At 41.4% G+C, this 23,655-nt stretch overlaps 1 protein-coding gene across 2 annotated transcripts in view; it reads left to right on the forward strand.

Moving 5' to 3' along the window:
* LOC124113746 (putative ferric-chelate reductase 1) overlaps positions 1-23,299 on the forward strand; it is a 40,001-nt gene extending 16,702 nt beyond the window's left edge. For both annotated transcript variants that reach the window (XM_046474257.2, XM_046474255.2), the window contains exons 2-16: positions 3,461-3,689; positions 5,123-5,283; positions 6,349-6,440; positions 6,822-6,927; positions 8,651-8,851; positions 9,327-9,434; positions 10,004-10,169; positions 10,433-10,555; positions 11,462-11,577; positions 12,031-12,117; positions 12,728-12,796; positions 13,431-13,530; positions 14,073-14,219; positions 14,447-14,517; positions 18,658-23,299. In XM_046474257.2, the coding sequence (XP_046330213.2) occupies positions 3,491-3,689; positions 5,123-5,283; positions 6,349-6,440; positions 6,822-6,927; positions 8,651-8,851; positions 9,327-9,434; positions 10,004-10,169; positions 10,433-10,555; positions 11,462-11,577; positions 12,031-12,117; positions 12,728-12,796; positions 13,431-13,530; positions 14,073-14,219; positions 14,447-14,517; positions 18,658-18,750 (1,839 nt within the window). In that variant the 5' untranslated portion in view covers positions 3,461-3,490 and the 3' untranslated portion in view covers positions 18,751-23,299. The remainder of the gene's footprint in view (positions 1-3,460; positions 3,690-5,122; positions 5,284-6,348; positions 6,441-6,821; positions 6,928-8,650; positions 8,852-9,326; positions 9,435-10,003; positions 10,170-10,432; positions 10,556-11,461; positions 11,578-12,030; positions 12,118-12,727; positions 12,797-13,430; positions 13,531-14,072; positions 14,220-14,446; positions 14,518-18,657) is intronic.
* The last annotated feature ends 356 nt before the right edge of the window (positions 23,300-23,655 follow it).

Below are 23,655 nucleotides of genomic sequence, written 5' to 3' on the forward strand. Positions count from 1 at the left end.
ATTACTGTTAATTTCTTTGTTTCCAGACCTTAATCTACATCTGTAGACTTATTGATTACACAGAAATCTCATTTTAAGATTTCATTTGGGAATTGAGAAGGCATTACCCTCCAGTTAACTGCCTGATGATGTTTCGGTATTGATCCTGGTCGTAATTTCAGTTCAGGCAGTGTTTATGTGAAGCTCATCAGGGCTGAAATAATCAATCGTGTCTCCCCAGACCTCTATATCAGTTTAACACTCCTGAAAGAAAAATGTTTTAAGTGAAATAAGGGATGCTCTGTATAGCATACTTTTTTATGACAATAAAATAGGACTTTATCTGCCCTAATTTGTATAAAATTGTTTAGGAGCCTATTCTTGCACACTTTGTAACACAATTTCCATGTGTGCTTTTCTATTACATGTACTCAACATTTGCAAAGGACCACATCTTGCACTACAGGTGACTATTTTGGTCCTTAGCAAATGTTGAGTGTTATGTATTGTTTAGTATTCATCGGTTAATGGTAATAGCAAAACGTAGAGATCGGTTCTTTAAAAATGTTTTCATCATGTTTTAAGGCAGCCCTAAATTGGTCATATATAACAAATCAGGTCATGTAGCAGATGCAGTCAGTGCTCTGTATTTATGTTTAAAAAGGTCTCACCACTATAGAACCTCGAAACTATGCCTTAGAGGAATTGCTTTTAATATCATCGTTTGTAATCAGCCATGTCTGCATTCAGTTTCGTTCAGTTTCAATATATTTTATTTTTTTCAGCAAGTTGTGACTTGTCTGCAATTGAGCTCACTTATAGTTTGTTTTTCTCTTTTTGTTTGTTTGTTTGTTTGTTTGTTTGTTTGTTTGTTTCTTTTTTGTGTGTTTAATACCACACTGAGAAATATTCCAGCTATATAGCCTGTACATAATCGACTCTGGACCAGACAATCCAGTGATCGAGATCATGGGCATCAATGTACGCAATCAGAATACGATGACATGCATCAACCAAGTCAGCTAGCCTGACCACCCGAACCAGTTAGTTGCCTCTTACAACAAGCATTGGTTGCTGAAGACCTATTCCAACCGAGATCTTCACGGGTCGAGCTCCCTTATAGTTACACTCCCTTTCTGAAACTCCCTTTGAACAAGATCCAGTCAGAATAATTCATTTTGTCAAACAGTTGTGTTAACATGGTTCTTATATTTCTCTGTGTGTAAAATGTGCCAATGTTAGTATGATATAGATTTATCATCCAAAACTGGCTCCCACAGGAGATATCACTTGGATGAGATCAAGTGATATCTACACTGTAGGTATCGCTGCAATGAAATTACATCACAATGCTTTGCAGACCGTTGTGACATCACTAGTTACCATGATGTCACTACTGAAGCTGTTAGCAGTACTTTTTACACTGAAGACACTGCTAATTACTGTCTACAAATTGAAAAAGTTGGAAGAATGATGTAGGATGATAAATAAAATCTCACCCTCGTGTCTTTTGACATCAAATATATCAACACTTGTTGATAAAAGTGGCAAAAATCCTCGGCAAGCCACAGAATTTTTCCACTTTTATCAACATGTGTTGATATATTTGATATCAAAAGAAACTCGGGTGAGATTCTCTATATATTCATCATGTTCATTTTTCATTTAAAATAGTATGCATGACCATGACGTGAATGTGCCCTTTTCCATCCTTCACATACTTGTGTATGAATATATAGGGGAAAGGTATCCAGCTGGTAGCATGGTTTTAAAGGGAGCATTCAGAAACAAGATACAAGAATTTTGTTTTTAGTGATGATAACACCTAACTTTAACACTCAGTAATATTGTTCCTTGAATCTACGGTGTATGAGTAGACTAACATCTCGTCTCTTAAATGAACATATTGTACAGAAAAAAACCCAGTTAAATTATCGTAATAAAAATTTAATAAAAACATGAAAAAGGGGCCCAGAGACTCTCTTCATTTTCAGTAATTTAGACCTGCCAAACATTATAGACTTGTATTTGATATATTTGTATCAGGGTCTGTAAGACAGGCTAGTGTATGAGGTTTAAACCATTCATCATCTTCATTGTGTTGTATCTTTTGTACATGATAAATGGCTGGAGCCGTTTTATTAATTTATTTTTTTTGACTTTTTGTAATGAGGTGCAAGTGTCTGTGGTGACATTTGGAGCTAGTTGTCTCCTCGCCCTATAACATTTATAGCACTTCCTGTTTGTGATAACGCAAGGGGATATTGTTGGTGGGACTCTCAACATGCTCAAGTACCATATAATGAGTTTGGAGTCCTAGTTTTGAAAACTAAATACATTCAGTACATCAATTCATATCAGATCAGCTCTTTGGACAGACCAGCTCTTTGGACTGGCCATCTATTTCATCAGAATTGGGGCGGTGGGGTAGCCTACTGGTTAAAGCATGCGCTCGTCACGCTGAAGACCCAGGTTCGATTCCTGACATGGGTACAATGTGTGAAGCCCATTTCTGCGCTGTCCCCCGGTATGACATTGCTGGAATATTGCTGAAGGCGATGTAAAACCAAACTCACTCACTCACTCACTCACTCACTCACTCACTCACTCACTCACTCACTCACTCACTCACTCACTCACTCACTCACTCACTCACTCACTCACTCAGAATTGTTTGCAATATGTACATGAAACTGCAAACCTATTCCATGTGGCCTATGAGATGTGCTTTTTGCCTCATTGACATTTGCTCGAAAGATCAGATATATGCATGTACAAAAAATGTCTAAACTAAGCAGATTTATGTTAATCCAGCATTCTTACAACACTTAAGTTTAAAACAGTGGCGTAGGCGTAGGAAATGATTAATTGGCTATGTATGTTATTTTTGGCAGGTGACCTTTCCTTCCAGGTATTTTTTTTTCTCAAACCATTTCAGCATTTTCTGTAAATGGGAAAAGCATTTCTTGTCATAAGCAATCAAAATGGCGATAGTCACCGATGACAGTGAAATAACACCTAGTGTTACAAAGCATCATAAACTGATGAGTGAGAGCACTGTGCAGTGATCCTGAATATTCATCATCTTTTTTATTCTGATTGCTTTTCTGTAAGGACTAAGATCTACATATGTTGACTAAACATGTACACTATTTTAAACTGCAATGCCAATGAGGCCAACTTGAGCACTGACTATGGCAATATGTTCAGATAACTCCGTGAAGAAGAGAAACACTTGCTCACTGACCTGGACTTATACATAACTAGTGTCTAGCCTAAGGTTAAACAGTGTTTCTGTTTCTGAGAAATTAGACTCAACTTTTTAATCTCACTAGGTAATACTGACAAAGGGTCATGCTTGATTATTCACAGACTACTGTCATATAGCTGGAATATTGCTGAGTGCGGCGTAAAATAACAAACAAACAAAAATAAAACTGACATTAAACAACACACTCAACCACTTATGTTTTTTTTCCAGATTGTGACGAGGCAGAGGTAGATTGTTGTGATGTTGCGTGTGGTAGTGCTGGTGGCGACGTGCGCCGTGGCGCTGGCCTACAGTCCTATCCTGGACTCTACAACATGCTGTAGCTGTCAGACACTTCTCCCAAACAACGTACCCGACAATGTGGAACCCCAGAGGATGCCCTCACCTTTCAAGATCATCGTGTCCAGGAATTATTACGCTCCTCTGGAAGAAATCAAAGGTAGGTTGATTTGTTTTTAAGTTCTCTTAGTTCTAAAACTGTATTCCCGCACCATGACTGTGGAATATATCCTAGGGCTGCAACAAATACACTATGAGGTGAGTATGATAGTTTCACGAATATAGGGTAACGAATACGAATATTTATTCACGAATATAATAACAAGTTACTTCCAGTGTTACCTGATCACGGTAATCAGCTGGTATTGTCTTTGTGTTGGGAAAAAACGTTGAGTCAGTGTAACACTTGAGATAATTAAAAATGTACATAATTGTACATCATGTAATTGCTCAGGTTGAAACATTTTTGTGAAGCAAACAAGCAATACATTGCAACAATGCCGCTTATCCTGTAGGCTCATGTTTTGGTTGACGGTACCATTAGGTACCTTGACAAACTGACACAAGTTCACTACTGCATAGCTTGTTTATATTCCATTTTCCATATCTAGCTTTGAAAAATAACTGACGGGTCAAAAAACACCCTTTACCAAAAAACCATACATATTTGATTCTAGTGATCACGAATAACGAATTCAGTTCATGGAAGGTATACGGTTCGATTCACCAAATACTCGAGTGAATCGTAACAGCCCTAATATATACTACTAAAAAATTCTTTCATATTACATGTAGTATTGTTTAATCTGTTGGATTAACTTTTGTAATATGAAAGAATCAGGTGGTCCTTATCTGTTTTTGAGTGGTATATATATTTTGTTATAAAATACTTATCTAGATTTTAAAAAAGCAAGTCTAGTTAGCTGTGACATCAGTCAGCATTATTAAAAAGAGGAGAAATATATTGTGTAATGAAAGATGTCACCGACTACATGTTGGTCTGCTAAAACTGAAAAACCAGGCTCTCCCTCACTCATTTAAAAGGTAGTAGACCCGCGAAGATCCGGGTAGAGAATGGGTCTTCAGAAACCCATACGTGCCATAAAAGGCGACTATGGTTGTCCTAAGAGGCGACTAACAGGGTCGTGTGATCAGAATTGCTGACTTGCTTGATGCATGTCATTGTATCCCAATTGTGTAGATTGATGCTCATGATGTCAATCACTGGAGGATTGTCTGGTCTAGACTCGATTATTTACAGACCGCCGTCATATAGCTGGAATATTGCTGAGTGCGGCGTCAAACAACAAACAAACAAACGAAAAGGTTGCATGTGACAAAAATATTATGAAGGCCTTAGGTCAGCGATGTGAATTGAAAACTCTGCGCTGCAACCGAATCATCTTGAATATCACTTGGAGGTAATTCTAATCATAGTCAATATTCAATCATATAATATATAAAATAGTTTTCCTTTGAGCAGGACCTCTTAGAAAGGAGTGACATTCCCATCTTGATGAGTACAATGAGGATTAGACCATTCAAGAATACTGAAAGATAAGCACAGAATGATTCTGATCTCTCTGTTTCCAGTGAATCTTACAGCTGAAGGGGACACATACTTCCGCTCTTTCATGATTGTGGCATGGGCCACAGATTACCGGTCAGAGAACCAGCCGAGAAAAGCAGTGGGCAAATGGGATGCTGTGGACGGGACCTCTGTAGCCAAAGACTGCCTCAACAACCAGGAAGATGTGAGTCACCAGTGTTCGAAATACCTGCCTGCCCGACCGTCCGAGACGGGTTGATTTCAACTCGGGCTGCCAGATTTTCAAATCCCCCTGCTCGACGGTCGGGTTATATTTCATATGTGAAAATATTCAAAATATTACCTGATGATAAGCATTAATTCACATGTAAAGATGAATGATAAAATGTAACCAAAAAGAAACCCCGTTAGCTTATCCTGAGAAACATATGATTATAGTGGGCAGGCAGGTTTTGGTCAGGGCTGGCAAGTATTTCAGCTAGCCAGTCCTGTGGTCTGGCTGAAATTTTGGGGAGTTTCATACCCTGGAGTCACTGAAGATTGCTTTCTCCAAGAGATCTATGATTGTCAATACTCCCATATGCTACACAAACGAAGTTAAGGAACGCATGATTATTTTCATATGACTATGCACCCGTGAAGATCCGGGTCAGAATAGGTCTTTAGCAACGCATGCTTGCCGTAACGGGCAGCTACGCTTGTTGTAAGAGGCGACTAACGGGATCGGGTGGTCAGGATTGGTGACTTGGTTGGTGCATGTCATCGTATCCAAATTGTGTGGATTGATGCTCATGATGTAAATCACTGGATTGACTGGTCATAACTTGATTATTTACAGACCGCCGTCATATAGCTGGAATATTGCTGAGTGCGGCATTAAGTAAGCAAACAAACAAACAAACAAACAAACAATCATATGACTGTAGTTAGTCTGTCACGTCTGGTTCATATTGCGATACAGGGGGTTCGTTAACTTTTTCAAGTGGTATACTTTGACATGGATTTGTGAAGGTGAAGTGAAGTTCTCATTAAACATATGAACCAATGTTTGTGGATTATAGTTTGTGTGGTTAATTCCAAAAACATGCTTCTCTGCCATGAGAATGAATAGTTTTATGTCTGTACCAGAGTCTAGATTCACTATATTTATCAATAATGTTTGTCTTATCATTGCCTCCATATCAAGACATGGAGATACATTTTGCTAGGTAGGCAGTTCACCTAGGTCCAGAAGGAATGCATATGAAGTGTTGGGTGTGATTGATTTCAGGGGGAGGCTCTGAGAAGTACCACCATGAACACCAAGAGGATGGTGAAACTGGCATGGAGGTCCCCAGAAAGATATGGACATCTTGAATTCAGGTACAGACTTTGAACTTCAGCTTGACATTTGTCTTGGTCTGTGTGGGAGAGGGGCGGTCCGGTAGCCTAGTGGTTTAAGCGTTCGCTCGTCACGCCAAAGACCTGGGTTCGATTCTCGACATGGGTACAATGTGTGAAGCCTATTTCTGGTGTCCCCCGCTGTGATATTGCTGGAATATTGCTAAAAGCGGTGTAAAACCATACTCACTCACTCACTCACTGTGTGGGAGACAGAACTCAATTAGATGTTAATATGGAGCTTATCATAATGATGTTGTGGATTTAACAAGCTTCTCGAGAACCTGATTTGGCACTTGGAGCTACGGATTTGATTCTGTTTACATTGGTTGTGCTTCCACTAATCCTGTTGTATTGTTACAGAGCTACATTTGTCGTTGATGATGATACATACTGGGCCAAAGAAAAGTCACAGATGATTGTTGACCCCAAAGCTGATCCACCGACAACCAAAGCACCTCTGCCACAAGTAGGTACACTCGAGACTGTTGAAACCAATTTGTCTTTGCTTGATAAACGTAATAAATGTACTAGCACCTTGCCGAAACATCTCATTAAAACTATCAAGAAGATGCATTCCGTAAGTCAACCCTGTCTTCGTTGATGCTTTTTAATGCCACTTAAGACAAAGTGTCTTGTTGGAGTGTCAACATATTTAGAGTTACCTCCCTTCTTGTCTGGGCAAAGATTGTAATTTACAGGAATCCATTTGGTCATCACCATGTTGATTAAAAATGTTGAAGAGATCTGAATTATGCAGCATGTTGGTAGAAAGAAGGCATATTGTATCTACCTGTTATATGAGGTTTTTGTGTCAAGCCTGAAAAGATATAGATGAAATTTAGTAAAATTGTCCAAACCATGTAACATTAAAACCGCCACTGCATAATTCTACCGACTGTCCACCCACTTGGTATGCAGGATTATCTATCCCCCCTGTGTTCATGCCGTCTGCTTTCATATTTTTCAATTTTCTCTTGCTGCTTTTACTTTCATGTTAATGGTGTGAAGGTACCCAGTTTTCCATCCTTTTTCGTAAGAGTGAGTGAGTGAGTGAGTTTGGTTTTACGCCGCTTTTAGCAATATTCCAGCAATATCACTGCGGGGGACACCAGAAATGGGCTTCACACATTGTACCCATGTCGGGAATCGAACCCGGGTCTTCGGCATGACAAGCGGACGCTTTAACCACTTGGCTACCCGACCGCCCCCTTTTTCGTAAGAGGTCATATGGGATAGTGATGACAGTTGTTATGTAGGTGTGAGTTGTTGCTCATGCTATCAACCACTGATTTGTCTGTTCCAGCCTTGATTACTTACAGGGTACTGAGATATAGCTGTAATATGGCTGACTGTAGTGAAAATCAATGCTCACACATTTACATAATGTGTCACACCAAATGCCCTGGTTTGATTCCCTAAACAGTAACAGTTTGTGAAGCTTGTGTCTGTTGTCTCACTCTGGAATACCCCTGTGGAGATCCGGTTTAGAATTGGTCTTCAGCAACCCATGCATGTCTTAGGAGGTGACTTATGGGATCAGGTGATCGAACTTGCTGACTTGGTTGATGTATGTCATTGTGTCCCAATTACGTAGATCTATGCTCATGATATTAATCACTGGGGTGTCTGGTCCTGACTTGACCATCATATATATTGCTGAGTGTGGCGTTAAGCAGCAAACAAACAAACAAAAGGTTGTAGAAGTTAACTAATAAATAATGATAATAATGAGTGCCTTTCAACAGCGCCAAATTCGTGTCTACCGGTATGCTCATTACATCATTGGGGGCGGTCGGGTAGCCTAGTGGTTAAAGCGTTCACTCGTCACGCCGAAGACCCGGGTTCGATTCCCGACATGGGTACATTGTGTGAAGCCCATTTCTGGTGTCCCCCGCCGTGATATTGCTGGAATATTGCTAAAAGCGGCCTAAAACCATACTCACTCACTCACTCATTACATCATTGTCACCCCGGTCAATGGATCGGTGTCATTCAGCTGGAATATTGCTGAGTGAGGCGATAAGCAACATCCAAACAAATAGCGGGATATGACTCATTTGCATAATGATAATAAATGACAGCAAGTATATCAGTCATTGACAAACTATAACAACAGTGTGTGAGGAAATGGAACACAGCAATGATGCTTGGTGACTCTTATACATACCCGATTCATATGATATTTTCAGATCATAGATCCCATCAACTCTGCTGGTTGTGGAAAGCAGAAGGGCTGCTACCGATATCCCCATGGCTGCTGGGAGTTGTACTGTGAATACATCGCCACCTGGGAGGATCACGGCACCCACATCACCTTCGAGGTCGGCGCCCACACAGACGGGCTGGATGACAGATGGGTTTCCCTGGCTCTCTCTAATGACACATACATGGTATGTACGTGGGTTTTGGGGCAGTGCACGTCCTGGGTAACTGCCCAACTCAATGCCTAAAGTGTCATGGACTTTGAGTTTCCATTGAGGTAGATTTTGGATGCCTAGGGTAAGCGCTGTCTATGCTGAACTGGAAGCTGCTAGGTAGCAACTTCCTTTTACTCACTGGACATTAAATTTGAGATTTCACCGAAGCACATATAATAATATTTTGAACTAAATCTAACTTATATCATTCATGGAAGAGCTTCTGGACCACCATCATTATAGTATTTATATACGACAGTAAACACCAAGTGCCATATTTTTGTCTTTACCTTTGATGTCATTTGGTGTGATAGCGACAAGTTAAAAATTAGGTGCTTTTAAGCATGAAGACAAAATTGTTATTTGATACTTGCACTATGGAATTCTACATAGGAATTTCTTTTCATTAAGACGGAAATGTAAGATGTGATGATGTTTCTGTTGCCAGGGTGACGACATGGTGATGGACTGTGTGCACAACTCGGAGAACCACCAGACCAAGGTCTCCCTGTCCTACAATGAGCCTGGCAAGAAGCAGAACCGGAATCTGCCTGAGGTAAATTACAGGCCCCTTCTGGTGTCAGATGTGCTGGTTTGACTTGGTTGATGCATGTCATCATATCCCAATTGCACAGATGGATGCGCATGATGTCAGTCACTGGATTGTGTGGTCCAGACACAATTATTTACAGACCACCTTCATATAGATGGAATAGTGCTGAGTGCAGTGTGAAACAACAAACAAACAAACAAACAAATATATCAGTTGCTCCTCACATAGAGGAACTTGAGTAACCAATGGTGTTCCTTGTTAAGCCCCTTCTATTGGCTGTAGGCTAGAATACCTATAACAGATAGAGCTGCACACTCAGGTTCGCTGTGCATGTATAATCAAAGCCTGTACAAATACATTAGGGACAGGGCCACCTAAGTTGGGTAACTTTTGCCCAATCCTATTGACCATATGTGTCAATAAAATATGTTTGAAACAAACATGAAGCATATTAACTCAAGTTTGTTGAAAAGATAATACAAATATTAGGAACATTTTTTAGTATGTGAAGGACTGACTGCAGCTACAGTGAGGAGTAAATTAAGAGGATCCATGTTGACTTTTCATTGCAGTATCTGACCAACAAGGCACTGGTGTTCCAGGAGGGCTCCCACTTCAATGGACGTATACGCTGTCGCTTTCAGATTAAGAAATACAACAAGGACAGCACTGGTCGAGTGGTTGCTCTCACGGGCAACAAATGGCATATGATTCTTGCCAGAGGGAATGCCGTACAAGGTAACTAGTCTACACAGGGGGTTTAGAGGTGTATGATTAGTAATACATATTTTTATAGTTATTATTGTTATGATATATATATATGATATCATCTTCTAAGAAATTGTACGTACCTTCAAACACAACATTGCAAGTGTCCCTTACTTGTAAATGTGGATAAATTGTTATTTCGGAAGAAATGCCAATTCAATTAACAACCCTATAATATGAAGATTAAGGATAGTTTTACAATTCAACAAATAATGACTATTTTCATAATTCAGGAAAAAAGCTCCGCCATGGCTTGTTGGAACATCAGCTGCCAGTTGTCTCCCCTTACAAGGTGTCCCTCCAGACTATCCCCGATGTCCATGATAGAGCCAGATATCCTCTGGTCAAGGCCCATGGTGAGTACCAAGATGTCTCATTGGATATTAGTGAGACATGGGTGGCCCAGTCATGTTAGGCACTGCAGTTCGCTGTGCCGAGTTGCATCCTTGGGCCTGCCAGGAACCTGTGGTCATTGGCTGGGAACCAAGATTCTTGCTGGGGATGTTTCTAGATTTGTCAGCACCATGACCATGCTTGTGGGTTTCCCAGAGTGGCAAATGTCTGACTAGTCTCTCTCACAGACGCACAGCATATATTTAATATAACATAGACCACCTGCATCACAAAGTAGAGACAATTTGTGCCTTGACAGTAAATAAAGAAGTTGTTAGCCTTATTGTCTCTGCTTTTTCATCCGTCAACTTCTAAATAATCAAACAATTCATCTGCATCACTTCGGCCTGTCCTCCCACATCACACCATGATGTGACTGAAACACTGATCAAAGCAGAACTCGACCAGACTCGCTCACTCACTCACTCACTCACTCACTCACTCACTCACTCACTCACTCACTCACTCACTCAATCCTCACTCACTCACTCACTCACTCACTCACTGGATATTAGTGACATTGTCAAATGTCTTTGTTGGATTACTAAGGACATTGTCAATCTGATGTCAGTACACAATTGTTCAATTACATGGTGAATAATGAAAATCTTTATCATTGCATTGATAATAGAAATTACAGAACTAGAATGTTGTATGTGTTGTTTGAAGAATCCTGTGTCTATATATCTGCTCCCTCTTTAAAAGATTTGTAACTCTCATCAGATACTGTGGTTCTTTCAACATTTGATATAGAGAAAGAACCATGCAGTAACAATATATTAATAATTGGACCAGTGCTGCTGATGAGAAGTATTTAAGGATTTGGTGTCATTGAGATGTCACACCTCATGTATTGTCCTCCTGCCCAGGTTGCCTGATGCTGTTCGCCTTCGTGTTCTGCTCCTCCATTGCTCTGCTGCTGACCAAGTACTACAAGCCCATGTGGCCCAACAAGAGGTTCTTCGAGCAGCGCTACTGGTTTGTGGTCAGTATTCAACAATGCTCTATGTATGGTCGAAAAATGATGGTTATCTGATGGATTATGTTCCTCAGAGTAATGGGATAGAATGTGTAACATTTCATATAAAGCGGGGGGATATAGTCATCATCTGGTCTGTCCGTCCGTCTGTCCAGCTATCCATCGGTATTTAGTGTCTGGAGCCTAACCTTAAAACCATGATAGATTAGTCATCTAAACTTGGTACATGTATTAACCATGGACTGAAGAGGTTTTTGCTACTGAAAGGATTGTAACAATATTTGGTTCTATTTCTTGTTATTATCATTTGTGACATCTTGGTTCCAAGAAAAGGTCATCTTTAAGGTAGCAATATTTATTCCGGACATGCTTGATCAATGCTATGATCAGTAGATCATTGGTGCAATAAAGTTTAATCAGTATCCAAATTAACAATCTTGTTTTCTTTGACATATTCAGGTCCACTTCAACCTAATGGCCTTGGCCTTCCTTGTGGTGATTATCGCCATCATTCTCATCTTCGTGGAGGCAGGAGGCTGGAGTCTGGTGAGTACATGCTTTCATCTTGACCCCCATGGAGATTCTTGGGTAGGATAGGTCCCTAGCACCCTATGCTTGTCTCCCTCTGGAGATTCTTGGGTAGAATAGGTTCTCAATACACTATGCTTGTCCCCCCTCGAGAGATTCTTGGATAGAATAGGTCCCCAGCACCCTATACTTGTCTCCCTCTGGAGATTCTTGGGTAGAATAGGTTCCCAGTACCCTATGCTTGTCCCCTTCGGGAGATTCTTGGATAGAATAGGTCCCCAGCACCCTATACTTGTCTCCCTCTGGAGATTCTTGGATAGAAAAGGTCCCCAGGACCCTATACTTGTCTCCCTCTGGAGATTCTTCTGGAGATTCTTGGGTAGAATAGGTTCCCAGCACCCTATACTTGTCTCCCTCTGGAGATTCTTGGGTAGAATAGGTTCCCAGCACCCTATACTTGTCTCCCTCTGGAGATTCTTGGATAGAATAGGTTGTCAGTACTCTATGCTTGTCTCAACTCTCAACTGTATTCTATCCACTGGAATGAAATATAAGTTTCAATATGTGCAAAGGTATACCATATATGTATTGAAAGCTGTATTCATAAAGAATGTTCTTTTTCTTCCAGACTCCTGACCTACCTCAGAGGGCCCATCCTATTCTAGGAATTATTATATTCATCTGTATCTTGATAAATGTGAGTATAACTGTCCTTAACCTTTAGGTAATATTCATAATGAATAAATGCCATTATTAGTTCTGATGTCAGCTGATTACCTCCGTGGTCTAGTGGTATAGCATCTGCCCGGAGAGCGGAACGTCCGGGGTTCCATCCCTGGGCGTGTCATACCAAAGGAGGTTAAGAGATGGTACTTCTTGTTACCCTGCTAAAACAAGGGCTGGTCGGCTCGTAGTCAGTCTTCTGTGTCTGAGAAGGGGTTTCATGTTAAACTGCGGCATGGTATCTCAGTAGGCTAGCACTATAAAAACGGCATTAGACCGGACAAGTACAGGCATACAAACTCATGTGCCTGCACGTCGCTATATAAATGCAATAATCTTGGACGCGATGTTAAACCTGATGTCAGTTACAGGACACACTCACTAAGTTGTGGCATGTTCTCCTAGACATATGACATGGGTACAAATCGGTGAGGCAACATTGATGACAGAGAGGAGATCAATGCCTAACAAGCAGGTTGGGTTGGGTTGTAGGCTCCCCAGGGATCCCTTGACAAGGGTAATGATGTAATAATGCTTTGAGTATACCTATGTGGTGTAGAGTCTACTCCCTATTATCATGTTTTATGTAAGTACATCTTTATTTGCAGCCAATCATTGCCCTGTTCCGACCCTCAGAAGACAACAAGTGTCGGCCTGTCTTCAACTGGTTCCACTGGGCTTTTGGAACCATCGCCAACGTCCTTGCCAGTAAGTTGATGTTTTATTGCACTGTCATAATATTGTTTTGAATATCTAATATGATTGGAGGTCATACTGCATCAACAGCCAACTAAGTCTGTTGTCACTCAATAAATGATATTGTGCTAAGAGAGCTAATCATCTTTCCTAATGTGTATCATTTATGAATCATTTCTGAAATTGTAAAATCAAAGGCACAAGTTCATCATGCTAGAATTGACATTTAGGGAGTATGACTCACGTCATTTGGCCATCCAAGCAAGTGCATTTCAGTCCATCAGGTGGCACTGGTGGCCAAGCTGATAAGATGTCTGCATTAGCTATGATCGTGGGTTTAAATCCCAGTTAGTGGTTTGCTTTGAGCTTTCCTCACACAACAAGCTTCACATCCCATGATATAACTGAAACACTATTCAAAGCAGTGTCATCTCACTCAAACCACACTCAAGGCTATGAATACACAATGCCATTTACAAAGTGGTCAAATGTAACAAATTGGCTGTATAGTTTGTAGCCAGCTGAAACTGTAGCCCCTTCTGCTCCTGTTGCAGTTCCCAACATCTTCATCGGTATGGACTTCGGCAAGGCTATGATCCCCTGGTGGGCCACCTGGATCATGGTGTTCTGGGTCATCTTCCATCTCATCATCGAGGTCACCCTCGAGGTCCACCAGTGCTGCACCCACAAGAAGAACAAGGGTGAGTGTGTACTCTACAGAAACTAGATTGTAGACAAATGATATATGGAGGTCATTCACAAGTACAGGGTTTGGTATTCAGAACTCTAGATAAGATATCATCATCCAGATGATATATTAAGGTCCTTATTGGTGTCTGGTCTGTCAATTTGCAAATTTATCCTATCATTAGGTACTATTGTGACTTGATTATTTTGTTTTTAATGACCATCTTTACTTGACTTGCAGAGAGAAGGAAGAAGTACGAGGCAATGAAGAGAGACAACCCCAAAAACTACATCCAGGAACCGGAACCCGCTGTAAGTAGCATGTAGATCCGGGAACCTGCTGTAAGTAGCATGTAGATCCCGGAACCCGCTGTAAGTAGCATGTAGGACCCAGAACATGCTGTAAGTAGTATGTAGATCCGGGAACCCCCTGTAAGTAGCATGTAGATCCGGGAACCTGCTGTAAGTAGCATGTAGATCCCGGAACCCGCTGTAAGTAGTATGTAGGACCCGGAACCTGCTGTAAGTAGCATGTAGATCCGGGAACCCGCTGTAAGTAGCATGTAGATCCCGGAACCTGCTGTAAGTAGCATGTAGATCCGGGAACCTGCTGTAAGTAGCATGTAGATCCCGGAACCCGCTGTAAGTAGTATGTAGGACCCGGAACCTGCTGTAAGTAGCATGTAGATCCGGGAACCCGCTGTAAGTAGCATGTAGATCCCGGAACCTGCTGTAAGTAGCATGTAGATCCCGGAACCTGCTGTAAGTAGTATGTAGGACCCGGAACCTGCTGTAAGTAGTATGTAGGACCCGGAACCTGCTGTAAGTAGCATGTAGATCCCGGAACCTGCTGTAAGTAGCATGTAGATCCGGGAACCCGCTGTAAGTAGCATGTAGATCCGGGAACCCGCTGTAAGTAGCATGTAGATCCGGGAACCCGCTGTAAGTAGCATGTAGGACCCGGAACCTGCTGTAAGTAGCATGTAGATCCCGGAACCCCCTGTAAGTAGCATGTAGGACCCAGAACCCCCTGTAAGTAGCATGTAGGACCCGGAACCTGCTGTAAGTAGCATGTAGATCCCGGAACCCGCTGTAAGTAGCATGTAGATCCCGGAACCCGCTGTAAGTAGCATGTAGATCCCGGAACCCGCTGTAAGTAGCATGTAGATCCCGGAACCTGCTGTAAGTAGCATGTAGATCCCGGAACCTGCTGTAAGTAGCATGTAGATCCCGGAACCCCCTGTAAGTAGCATGTAGATCCGGGAACCCCCTGTAAGTAGTATGTAGGACCCAGAACCTGCTGTAAGTAGCATGTAGATCCGGGAACCTGCTGTAAGTAGCATGTAGGACCCGGAACCTGCTGTAAGTAGCATGTAGATCCCGGAACCCCCTGTAAGTAGCATGTAGATCCGGGAACCCGCTGTATGTAGCATGTAGGACCCGGAACCCCCTGTAAGTAGTATGTAGGACCCGGAACCTGCTGTAAGTAGCATGTAGGACCCGGAACCCCCTGTAAGTAGTATGTAGGACCCGGAACCTGCTGTAAGTAGCATGTAGGACCCGGAACCCCCTGTAAGTAGTATGTAGGACCCGGAACCTGCTGTAAGTAGCATGTAGGACCCGGAACCCCCTGTAAGTAGCATTTAGGATCCGGGAACCCGCTGTAAGTAGCATGTAGATCCGGGAACCCGCTGTATGTAGCATGTAGGACCCGGAACCCCCTGTAAGTAGTATGTAGGACCCGGAACCTGCTGTAAGTAGCATGTAGGACCCGGAACCCCCTGTAAGTAGTATGTAGGACCCGGAACCTGCTGTAAGTAGCATGTAGGACCCGGAACCCCCTGTAAGTAGTATGTAGGACCCGGAACCTGCTGTAAGTAGTATGTAGGACCCGGAACCCCCTGTAAGTAGTATGTAGGACCCGGAACCCCCTGTAAGTAGTATGTAGGACCCGGAACCTGCTGTAAGTAGCATGTAGGACCCGGAACCCCCTGTAAGTAGTATGTAGGACCCGGAACCCCCTGTAAGTAGTATGTAGGACCCGGAACCTGCTGTAAGTAGCATGTAGGACCCGGAACCCCCTGTAAGTAGTATGTAGGACCCGGAACCTGCTGTAAGTAGCATGTAGGACCCGGAACCTGCTGTAAGTAGCATGTAGATCCCGGAACCTGCTGTAAGTAGCATGTAGATCCCGGAACCTGCTGTAAGTAGCATGTAGATCCCGGAACCTGCTGTAAGTAGCATGTAGATCCCGGAACCTGCTGTAAGTAGCATGTAGATCCCGGAACCTGCTGTAAGTAGCATGTAGATCCCGGAACCTGCTGTAAGTAGCATGTAGATCCCGGAACCTGCTGTAAATAGCATGTAGATCCCGGAACCTGCTGTAAGTAGCATGTAGGACCCAGAACGTGCTGTAAGTAGCATGTAGGACCCAGAACATGCTGTAAGTAGCATGTAGGACCCAGAACATGCTGTAAGTAGCATGTAGATCTGGGAACCCGCTGTAAGTAGCATGTAGGACCCAGAACATGCTGTAAGTAGCATGTAGGACCCGGAACATGCTGTAAGTAGCATGTAGATCTGGGAACCCGCTGTAAGTAGCATGTAGGACCCAGAACATGCTGTAAGTAGCATGTAGGACCCGGAACATGCTGTAAGTAGCATGTAGATCCCGGAACATGCTGTAAGTAGCATGTAGGACCCGGAACCTGCTGTAAGTAGCATGTAGATCCGGGAACCCGCTGTAAGTAGCATGTAGGACCCGGAACATGCTGTAAGTAGTATGTAGGACCCGGAACCCGCTGTAAGTAGCATGTAGATCCGGGAACCCGCTGTAAGTAGCATGTAGATCCCGGAACCTGCTGTAAGTAGCATGTAGGACCCAGAACGTGCTGTAAGTAGCATGTAGGACCCAGAACATGCTGTAAGTAGCATGTAGATCCCGGAACATGCTGTAAGTAGCATGTAGGACCCGGAACCTGCTGTAAGTAGCATGTAGATCCCGGAACATGCTGTAAGTAGCATGTAGGACCCGGAACCTGCTGTAAGTAGCATGTAGATCCGGGAACCCGCTGTAAGTAGCATGTAGGACCCGGAACATGCTGTAAGTAGCATGTAGATCCCGGAACCTGCTGTAAGTAGCATGTAGGACCCAGAACGTGCTGTAAGTAGCATGTAGGACCCGGAACCCGCTGTAAGTAGCATGTAGGACCCAGAACATGCTGTAAGTAGCATGTAGATCTGGGAACCCGCTGTAAGTAGCATGTAGGACCCAGAACATGCTGTAAGTAGCATGTAGATCCCGGCACCCCCTGTAAGTAGCATGTAGGACCCAGAACATGCTGTAAGTAGCATGTAGGACCCAGAACATGCTGTAAGTAGCATGTAGATCTGGGAACCCGCTGTAAGTAGCATGTAGGACCCAGAACATGCTGTAAGTAGCATGTAGGACCCGGAACATGCTGTAAGTAGCATGTAGATCTGGGAACCCGCTGTAAGTAGCATGTAGGACCCAGAACATGCTGTAAGTAGCATGTAGGACCCGGAACATGCTGTAAGTAGCATGTAGATCCCGGAACATGCTGTAAGTAGCATGTAGGACCCGGAACCTGCTGTAAGTAGCATGTAGATCCGGGAACCCGCTGTAAGTAGCATGTAGGACCCGGAACCCGCTGTAAGTAGTATGTAGGACCCGGAACCCGCTGTAAGTAGCATGTAGGACCCGGAACCCGCTGTAAGTAGTATGTAGGACCCAGTCACCGCTGTAAGTAGCATGTAGATCTGGGAACCCGCTGTAAGTAGCATGTAGGACCCAGAACATGCTGTAAGTAGCATGTAGGACCCGGAACCTGCTGTAAGTAGCATGTAGGACCCGGAACCTGCTGTAAGTAGCATGTAGGACCTGGAACCTGCTGTAAGTAGCATTTAGGACCCAGAACCTGCTGTAAATAGCATGTAGGACCCGGAACATGCTGTAAGTAGCATGTAGGACCCAGAACCTGCTGTAAATAGCATGTAGGACCCGGAACATGCTGTAAGTAGCATGTAGGACCCAGAACCCGCTGTAAGTAGCATGTAGGACCCGGAACCTGCTGTAAGTAGCATGTAGGACCCGGAACCTGCTGTAAATAGCATGTAGGACCCGGAACATGCTGTAAGTAGCATGTAGGACCCAGAACCCGCTGTAAGTAGCATGTAGGACTCGGAACCTGCTGTAAGTAGCATGTAGGACCCAGAACCCGCTGTAAGTAGCATGTAGGACCCCGAACCCATTGTAAGTAGCATGTAGGACCCGGAACCCGCTGTAAGTAGCATGTAGGACCCCGGGTCACTGGTGTCACAGAAGTGGTATTTAACCTTTCTCACCCACATGCTGAAGTCTGTAATGCATCTGGAATGTAGATGGTGTAGATGGTGATGTTGTGGAAACTGATGATCACATTTTCCTTTCAGGGCCGTCGGTTCAAGAGGTCGTTGTTGTGGCTCCACCTGACTGTGACAACTATCATCACAATCATCATGATCATCGTCATCGCAGTCTGCTAGACATGCTGCTACAGCTGCTGAGGAAGACAGAACAAATGGATGTGTGGCACTGTGAACAGGCTCATGTCATACAGGATCTTTCTAATTTTGTTATTTGAAAATAATAATTATATGACACATATTATATTAGAAATGTCCAAAAGTGTTGAAGTATCTTACAAATTTTCTTACTTCAAGGATTTTATAATGTACCAGTTGCTGCTCATTTTGCAAATATTGTCTCCTTTGCATAAAGAGGCGATCAAATATCATCTGAGCATGTTGACAGTGTTGTCACATCATAAGGGAAGGGGACAGAGACAAGAGTTGTCTCCCTTACACCAGGAAAAATAGATCTGAAATGTCATTTATGATGTCTTTCTGGACAAATACTATGAACCCGTGTCTTCTCTTAATGTGATGCTGTGAGTAAGGAGACTTAAGTTATAAGAGCAACACATGATGAACTTGTTGCTCACACCAGCAATGCACCTTGTACACACTGCAGTGCAATGTGGTCAGCACGCTTCACTGATCTCTAGCTTGGAACTGTGATGAGGACAAACTTCAAGAGAATCTCCTCCTCAAGAACTTGCATCAAGCTTTGTGCTTTCAACACGCCACTGTATGACCTCATGCATGGGCTTGATTTATGATATCGCTACTCTGTTCGTAAGAGAGATTGTTAGCTTTGATTTGGTTGTGTAACTTCTTTTTTCTCAGTTTTGAAGATTCTGATGTTGTAAATCCGTTGAAATTTGTTATTTTTTAGCAGAATATTTTATTGCATAATGTAGCATTATGATCATGTTCAAGAAATCAATACGTTTTGTTGTTCCAGTGGAGAAATTGTTTTTGAATAATATTTTTGAAGACTCTGATAGGAACTTGTGCGAGTTGGGTTCAGTGGATAATGTGTTTTCATCTGTTCTGAAAGTCTTATAATTCTGAACTTTTTAGTTTGTTTTATATGCATTTACTGTTTGTTTTCTGTTTCATATCACGGCTCTAGGTGAATGTGTTAGAGATGTGTTGAAATAGTTCGTTAGACTCCGGATGCATGAATCTCATGACATCTCCAGTACGCCAGTAGCCTAGTTGTACTGCTAACATACAATATTGTCTCATGGTGCTATGTATGCCAAATTAACTTCAACTGGATTGTAGTTATCAGCAATTGATATTATTTTATTATGGCAGGTTTCGCTGTAATTACACTAATAGGATTTGAGTGACTGAGGCACATTTAGACATAATATTTTGAAAAACCTAGGTTGACTGAGTTTTTGTTTTATTGGGTTAATGGGGCTGTGTATTAACCTATTTGTTAATGCATTCACTTGTCATCCTGAATGTCTGTGTTTGATTCCATGATTGGTACCAGAAAACCATCCAGGATTATATCATACCATGGCGTGGTATCAACGTTTCTAAAAGTGATGTTAAAATTGATTTTAATGACTGTAAACATAATAAAGGTTTACCATCAACAAACACTTGTTAATTTAAATTTATTTATTTTAATCAGTACATTTGTGATTGAGATTACTTGGCAATAACTCAGTGTGCCTCATTACAGAGAATGTCAATTTGTTAAGCTCAAGAGATATGTTATGAACATTTATCTAAGGGAAAGAATTAGTGAAGGGTATGAATTTCTTCACATTCCAGTGCAAGAATATGATTGGTTGATATAAACAAATTCCTGTGTACAAGATTACGAATGTTCCTGTTTAGAAACTAACTGGACCCAAAGACCAAGATAGCTCCATGCTACAATTAACTGAGGAAATCACTACCAAAGTTCTAAGGAATATGTTGTAATACATCATGCCACCTTCTTTCCTCATGTAAATTTAGACCGTTTTCATTTATTGTCTTAATTTAGTGTCTGTTAAGGTCGATAGAGGAAGAAACAGGAATATTGGAGACGTGAAAAAGTGACACCTCTATATTCTCAGGAATTATCAGCTTCAGCGGTAGAATTGAATAAAACACGTAAAAATCATGTTGTCAATTTCAGTCTGTAATAGATCTGTGGCAAGTTCTAGCTACATGATGGTCATTCATCTGTCTGTACCCTGATGGTGATGATCTGATCACATTAAACTGTTGATGTAAACATCTGACACATATGTCGCAAAATCAGCATGTCGCAGATGCCGTTCTTGTGATTTGACATACGTTTTAGCATAATGAAGGGGCCTGTCATTCTGAATTATACTTTTTAGATTTGTTAGCATTGAGGTACTTTTCACATTTCAATTTTTTAATGGAATGTTCAGTATGATGTAAGTTGTTTTTTTAAATATTTCAGAGAGAGACATGTGTTCAATATTCAGAATTTTTCTCAAATTGGGAGAAATACAGTGGTATGCTATTTTAGATCTGATGTGTGTTCTCCGTTAGTCACCACCAAGGTGATGTGAATAGACAAAATGTGTGATGCTTGAACATTGAGTATTGATAAGCACATGCTTAATATACAAGAATGATATTCATAGATCCTGGCCATTTGTGAAATTCTCAGTTGAGTTTGCCAGGCCTCAGTGTAGGGAATCAGGGTCCGATGATGTAGCTCAGACTCTGTCTGACAAAACCTGCTCGGTCAATGGGTTAATCATGTAATATAGATGGTTGATTATGTCGTAATTATCTCCCTTGTATCATATTCATACCTTTGTACATTGTATATATTGATGTAAGGCTAGCATTCAACTCTTCACAAATATCAAAATGACTGTTAAAGTAATACTTCTCACCTCTCAGGTAGGATTGTCTTAAGCTGATCATTGTTTGTAAAATTGGTAAAAGGTCAGTGTTAAAATTAATTCCCTAATTACCGGGAATAAATGAGAGTATGTCATGTTGAATATATGACAGTTTGCCATAACAAGAAGGAAAATCAATCGCATTTTGAAGTCAATTTTGACGTTATGATAATAGTTGATATTTGTGACTATGTTCATTGCTTCTGACTGCCGCCATTTTCGTCACAGTCACTTGGCAAAATGGATCCAACCTGACAGGAAATATCTCTTTTTGGAAGGAATCCTTTTTCATGCAATGAATTATGTTCAAAGTTTGCTTTGCCAATTGCCTGTGATTTTGGTAGAGGAATTTAGTACATAATTCTTTAATCTGCTTTGTCGGCAATTATCAGTGTCGGTATACAAAACTGTTGTATATTTGTATTATGTTGAGTGTTATTTATTTAATGTCCCACACAGCAGATTGCCAACAAGTAGAGACCTACATGTTCAGGCACTCCTACAATCAGACTATAAAGCAACAGAATGGAATGAATCTGTGTTATATCAGAATGAAAGTATCTATGTAATGCTGATAACATCTGCCAAGTGATGCACAGTGCTTAGTCATAATAGGTTTGTAACGTGATAAGCGAAGATATGATCCCAATAACAGATTGTTTTTGTTTGTCTGCCATCTTTTTCGTCAGTGCTGGACTAAAGCAAAATACTTGTTTTAGTGTCACCTGCATTATTGCGTTCACAATATTTATCGTTACCTCAGCCAATATGATTGTTCTAAGACAACAACAATCCAATATGACATGTGGTGTTCCAATACAACAAGCCAATATGACACCTTGTATTCCAATTCAAGAAGCCAATATGACGGGTGCTGTTCCAATACAACAATCCAATATGGCATGTACTTTCCAAACAACTGCTATTAACTCAAGTTGTAGAATGTTTGTGCACAATGCCTGCAGTATTCTATGTAGTCTTTTTCATTCTGATGTAACATGTTCATTCAGTTTTGTTGTTTTATTGTCTGCTTGTACTATGGCCGTATGATTACATCTACTCTTGCATGTTATATTCTGTAGCATGCCCTACCCAACCCAACCAGTACATGGGAACCTTGGATCTAGCTAGCATATTTTCAGTTTTCCTGTTGTGATCTTGACCCATTTCTAGCTGTAGTTAAATTGTTTTGTCACTGAATTCAAGCTTGAATAAATAATGCCAGTTTTACTTATTACATTACTTATTAGATTTACCAACAGCAACGTCTATCGTATAAGGGGAATGAAATCTTCTTGAACACTATAAAAAAAATGTTTTCACTATTGACATGCAGTGAGATGATTATGATTGTAGTGTTTATGCTTTTGTTGTCATTTATATCTGTTTTCACAATGGTGCTCTTAAATACATTTTCGTCCGATACAAATATGATATAACGGTTAGGATATCCAAGAAAATGATCACTCTGACTGAGATACATTAGGTGCCTTGCACTATCAGTTTTCCATCCATCTGTGGCATCCTGCTTCTTGTAATATCAGGTGGAAATAGAACTATGAAGAGATAAGTGGAAGTTAGGTATGTACATTATGGTATTGCTGTCACAATGGTAATTATGCATTATGAGTTGTATTGTTGAATATTTACCCTTGCAATACCGATACTACATGTTAAGATAATCCTACTTTGTACTACCTTGTATACTGTGTCGTTGTTGACACAACACTACTCAGCCTTGGCTTGTAGAATATCCTAATTACTTTATTATTTGAGTGAATAAATATACTTTTATTGTACTTATGTATGTGTATCATTTTATGTACCCATCTTCTTGAGTGAGGGTTAACTGACTATAAGAGTCCAGTTTCAACCCTTGCCAAACAAGGCTAGAATTTCTAGGCTGTATCCTAGCTCCACCAGTAGCTATTGCGAGTTATGTCCCTCCTATGCCTCTCCTATTCACCAGTCAGATTCCATCACTCATATCACTTGCATTTGCTTCAAACAAAATGGCAGCGTCCAGTCAAGAGGATCTGATCGACAATCAAGACCTATATTGTAATAAAATGGGTCCTACCCCTACAAAATGCATCAAATCACTTGAGCACCTTGACTAAATACTTTTGCAAAATACCTACCGACGCCCAGTTGA

The sequence above is a fragment of the Haliotis rufescens genome, unplaced genomic scaffold (assembly GCF_023055435.1).
Source record: "Haliotis rufescens isolate VD_foot unplaced genomic scaffold, xgHalRufe1.0.p SCAF_2, whole genome shotgun sequence".
NCBI classification, from domain to species: Eukaryota; Metazoa; Mollusca; class Gastropoda; order Lepetellida; family Haliotidae; genus Haliotis; species Haliotis rufescens.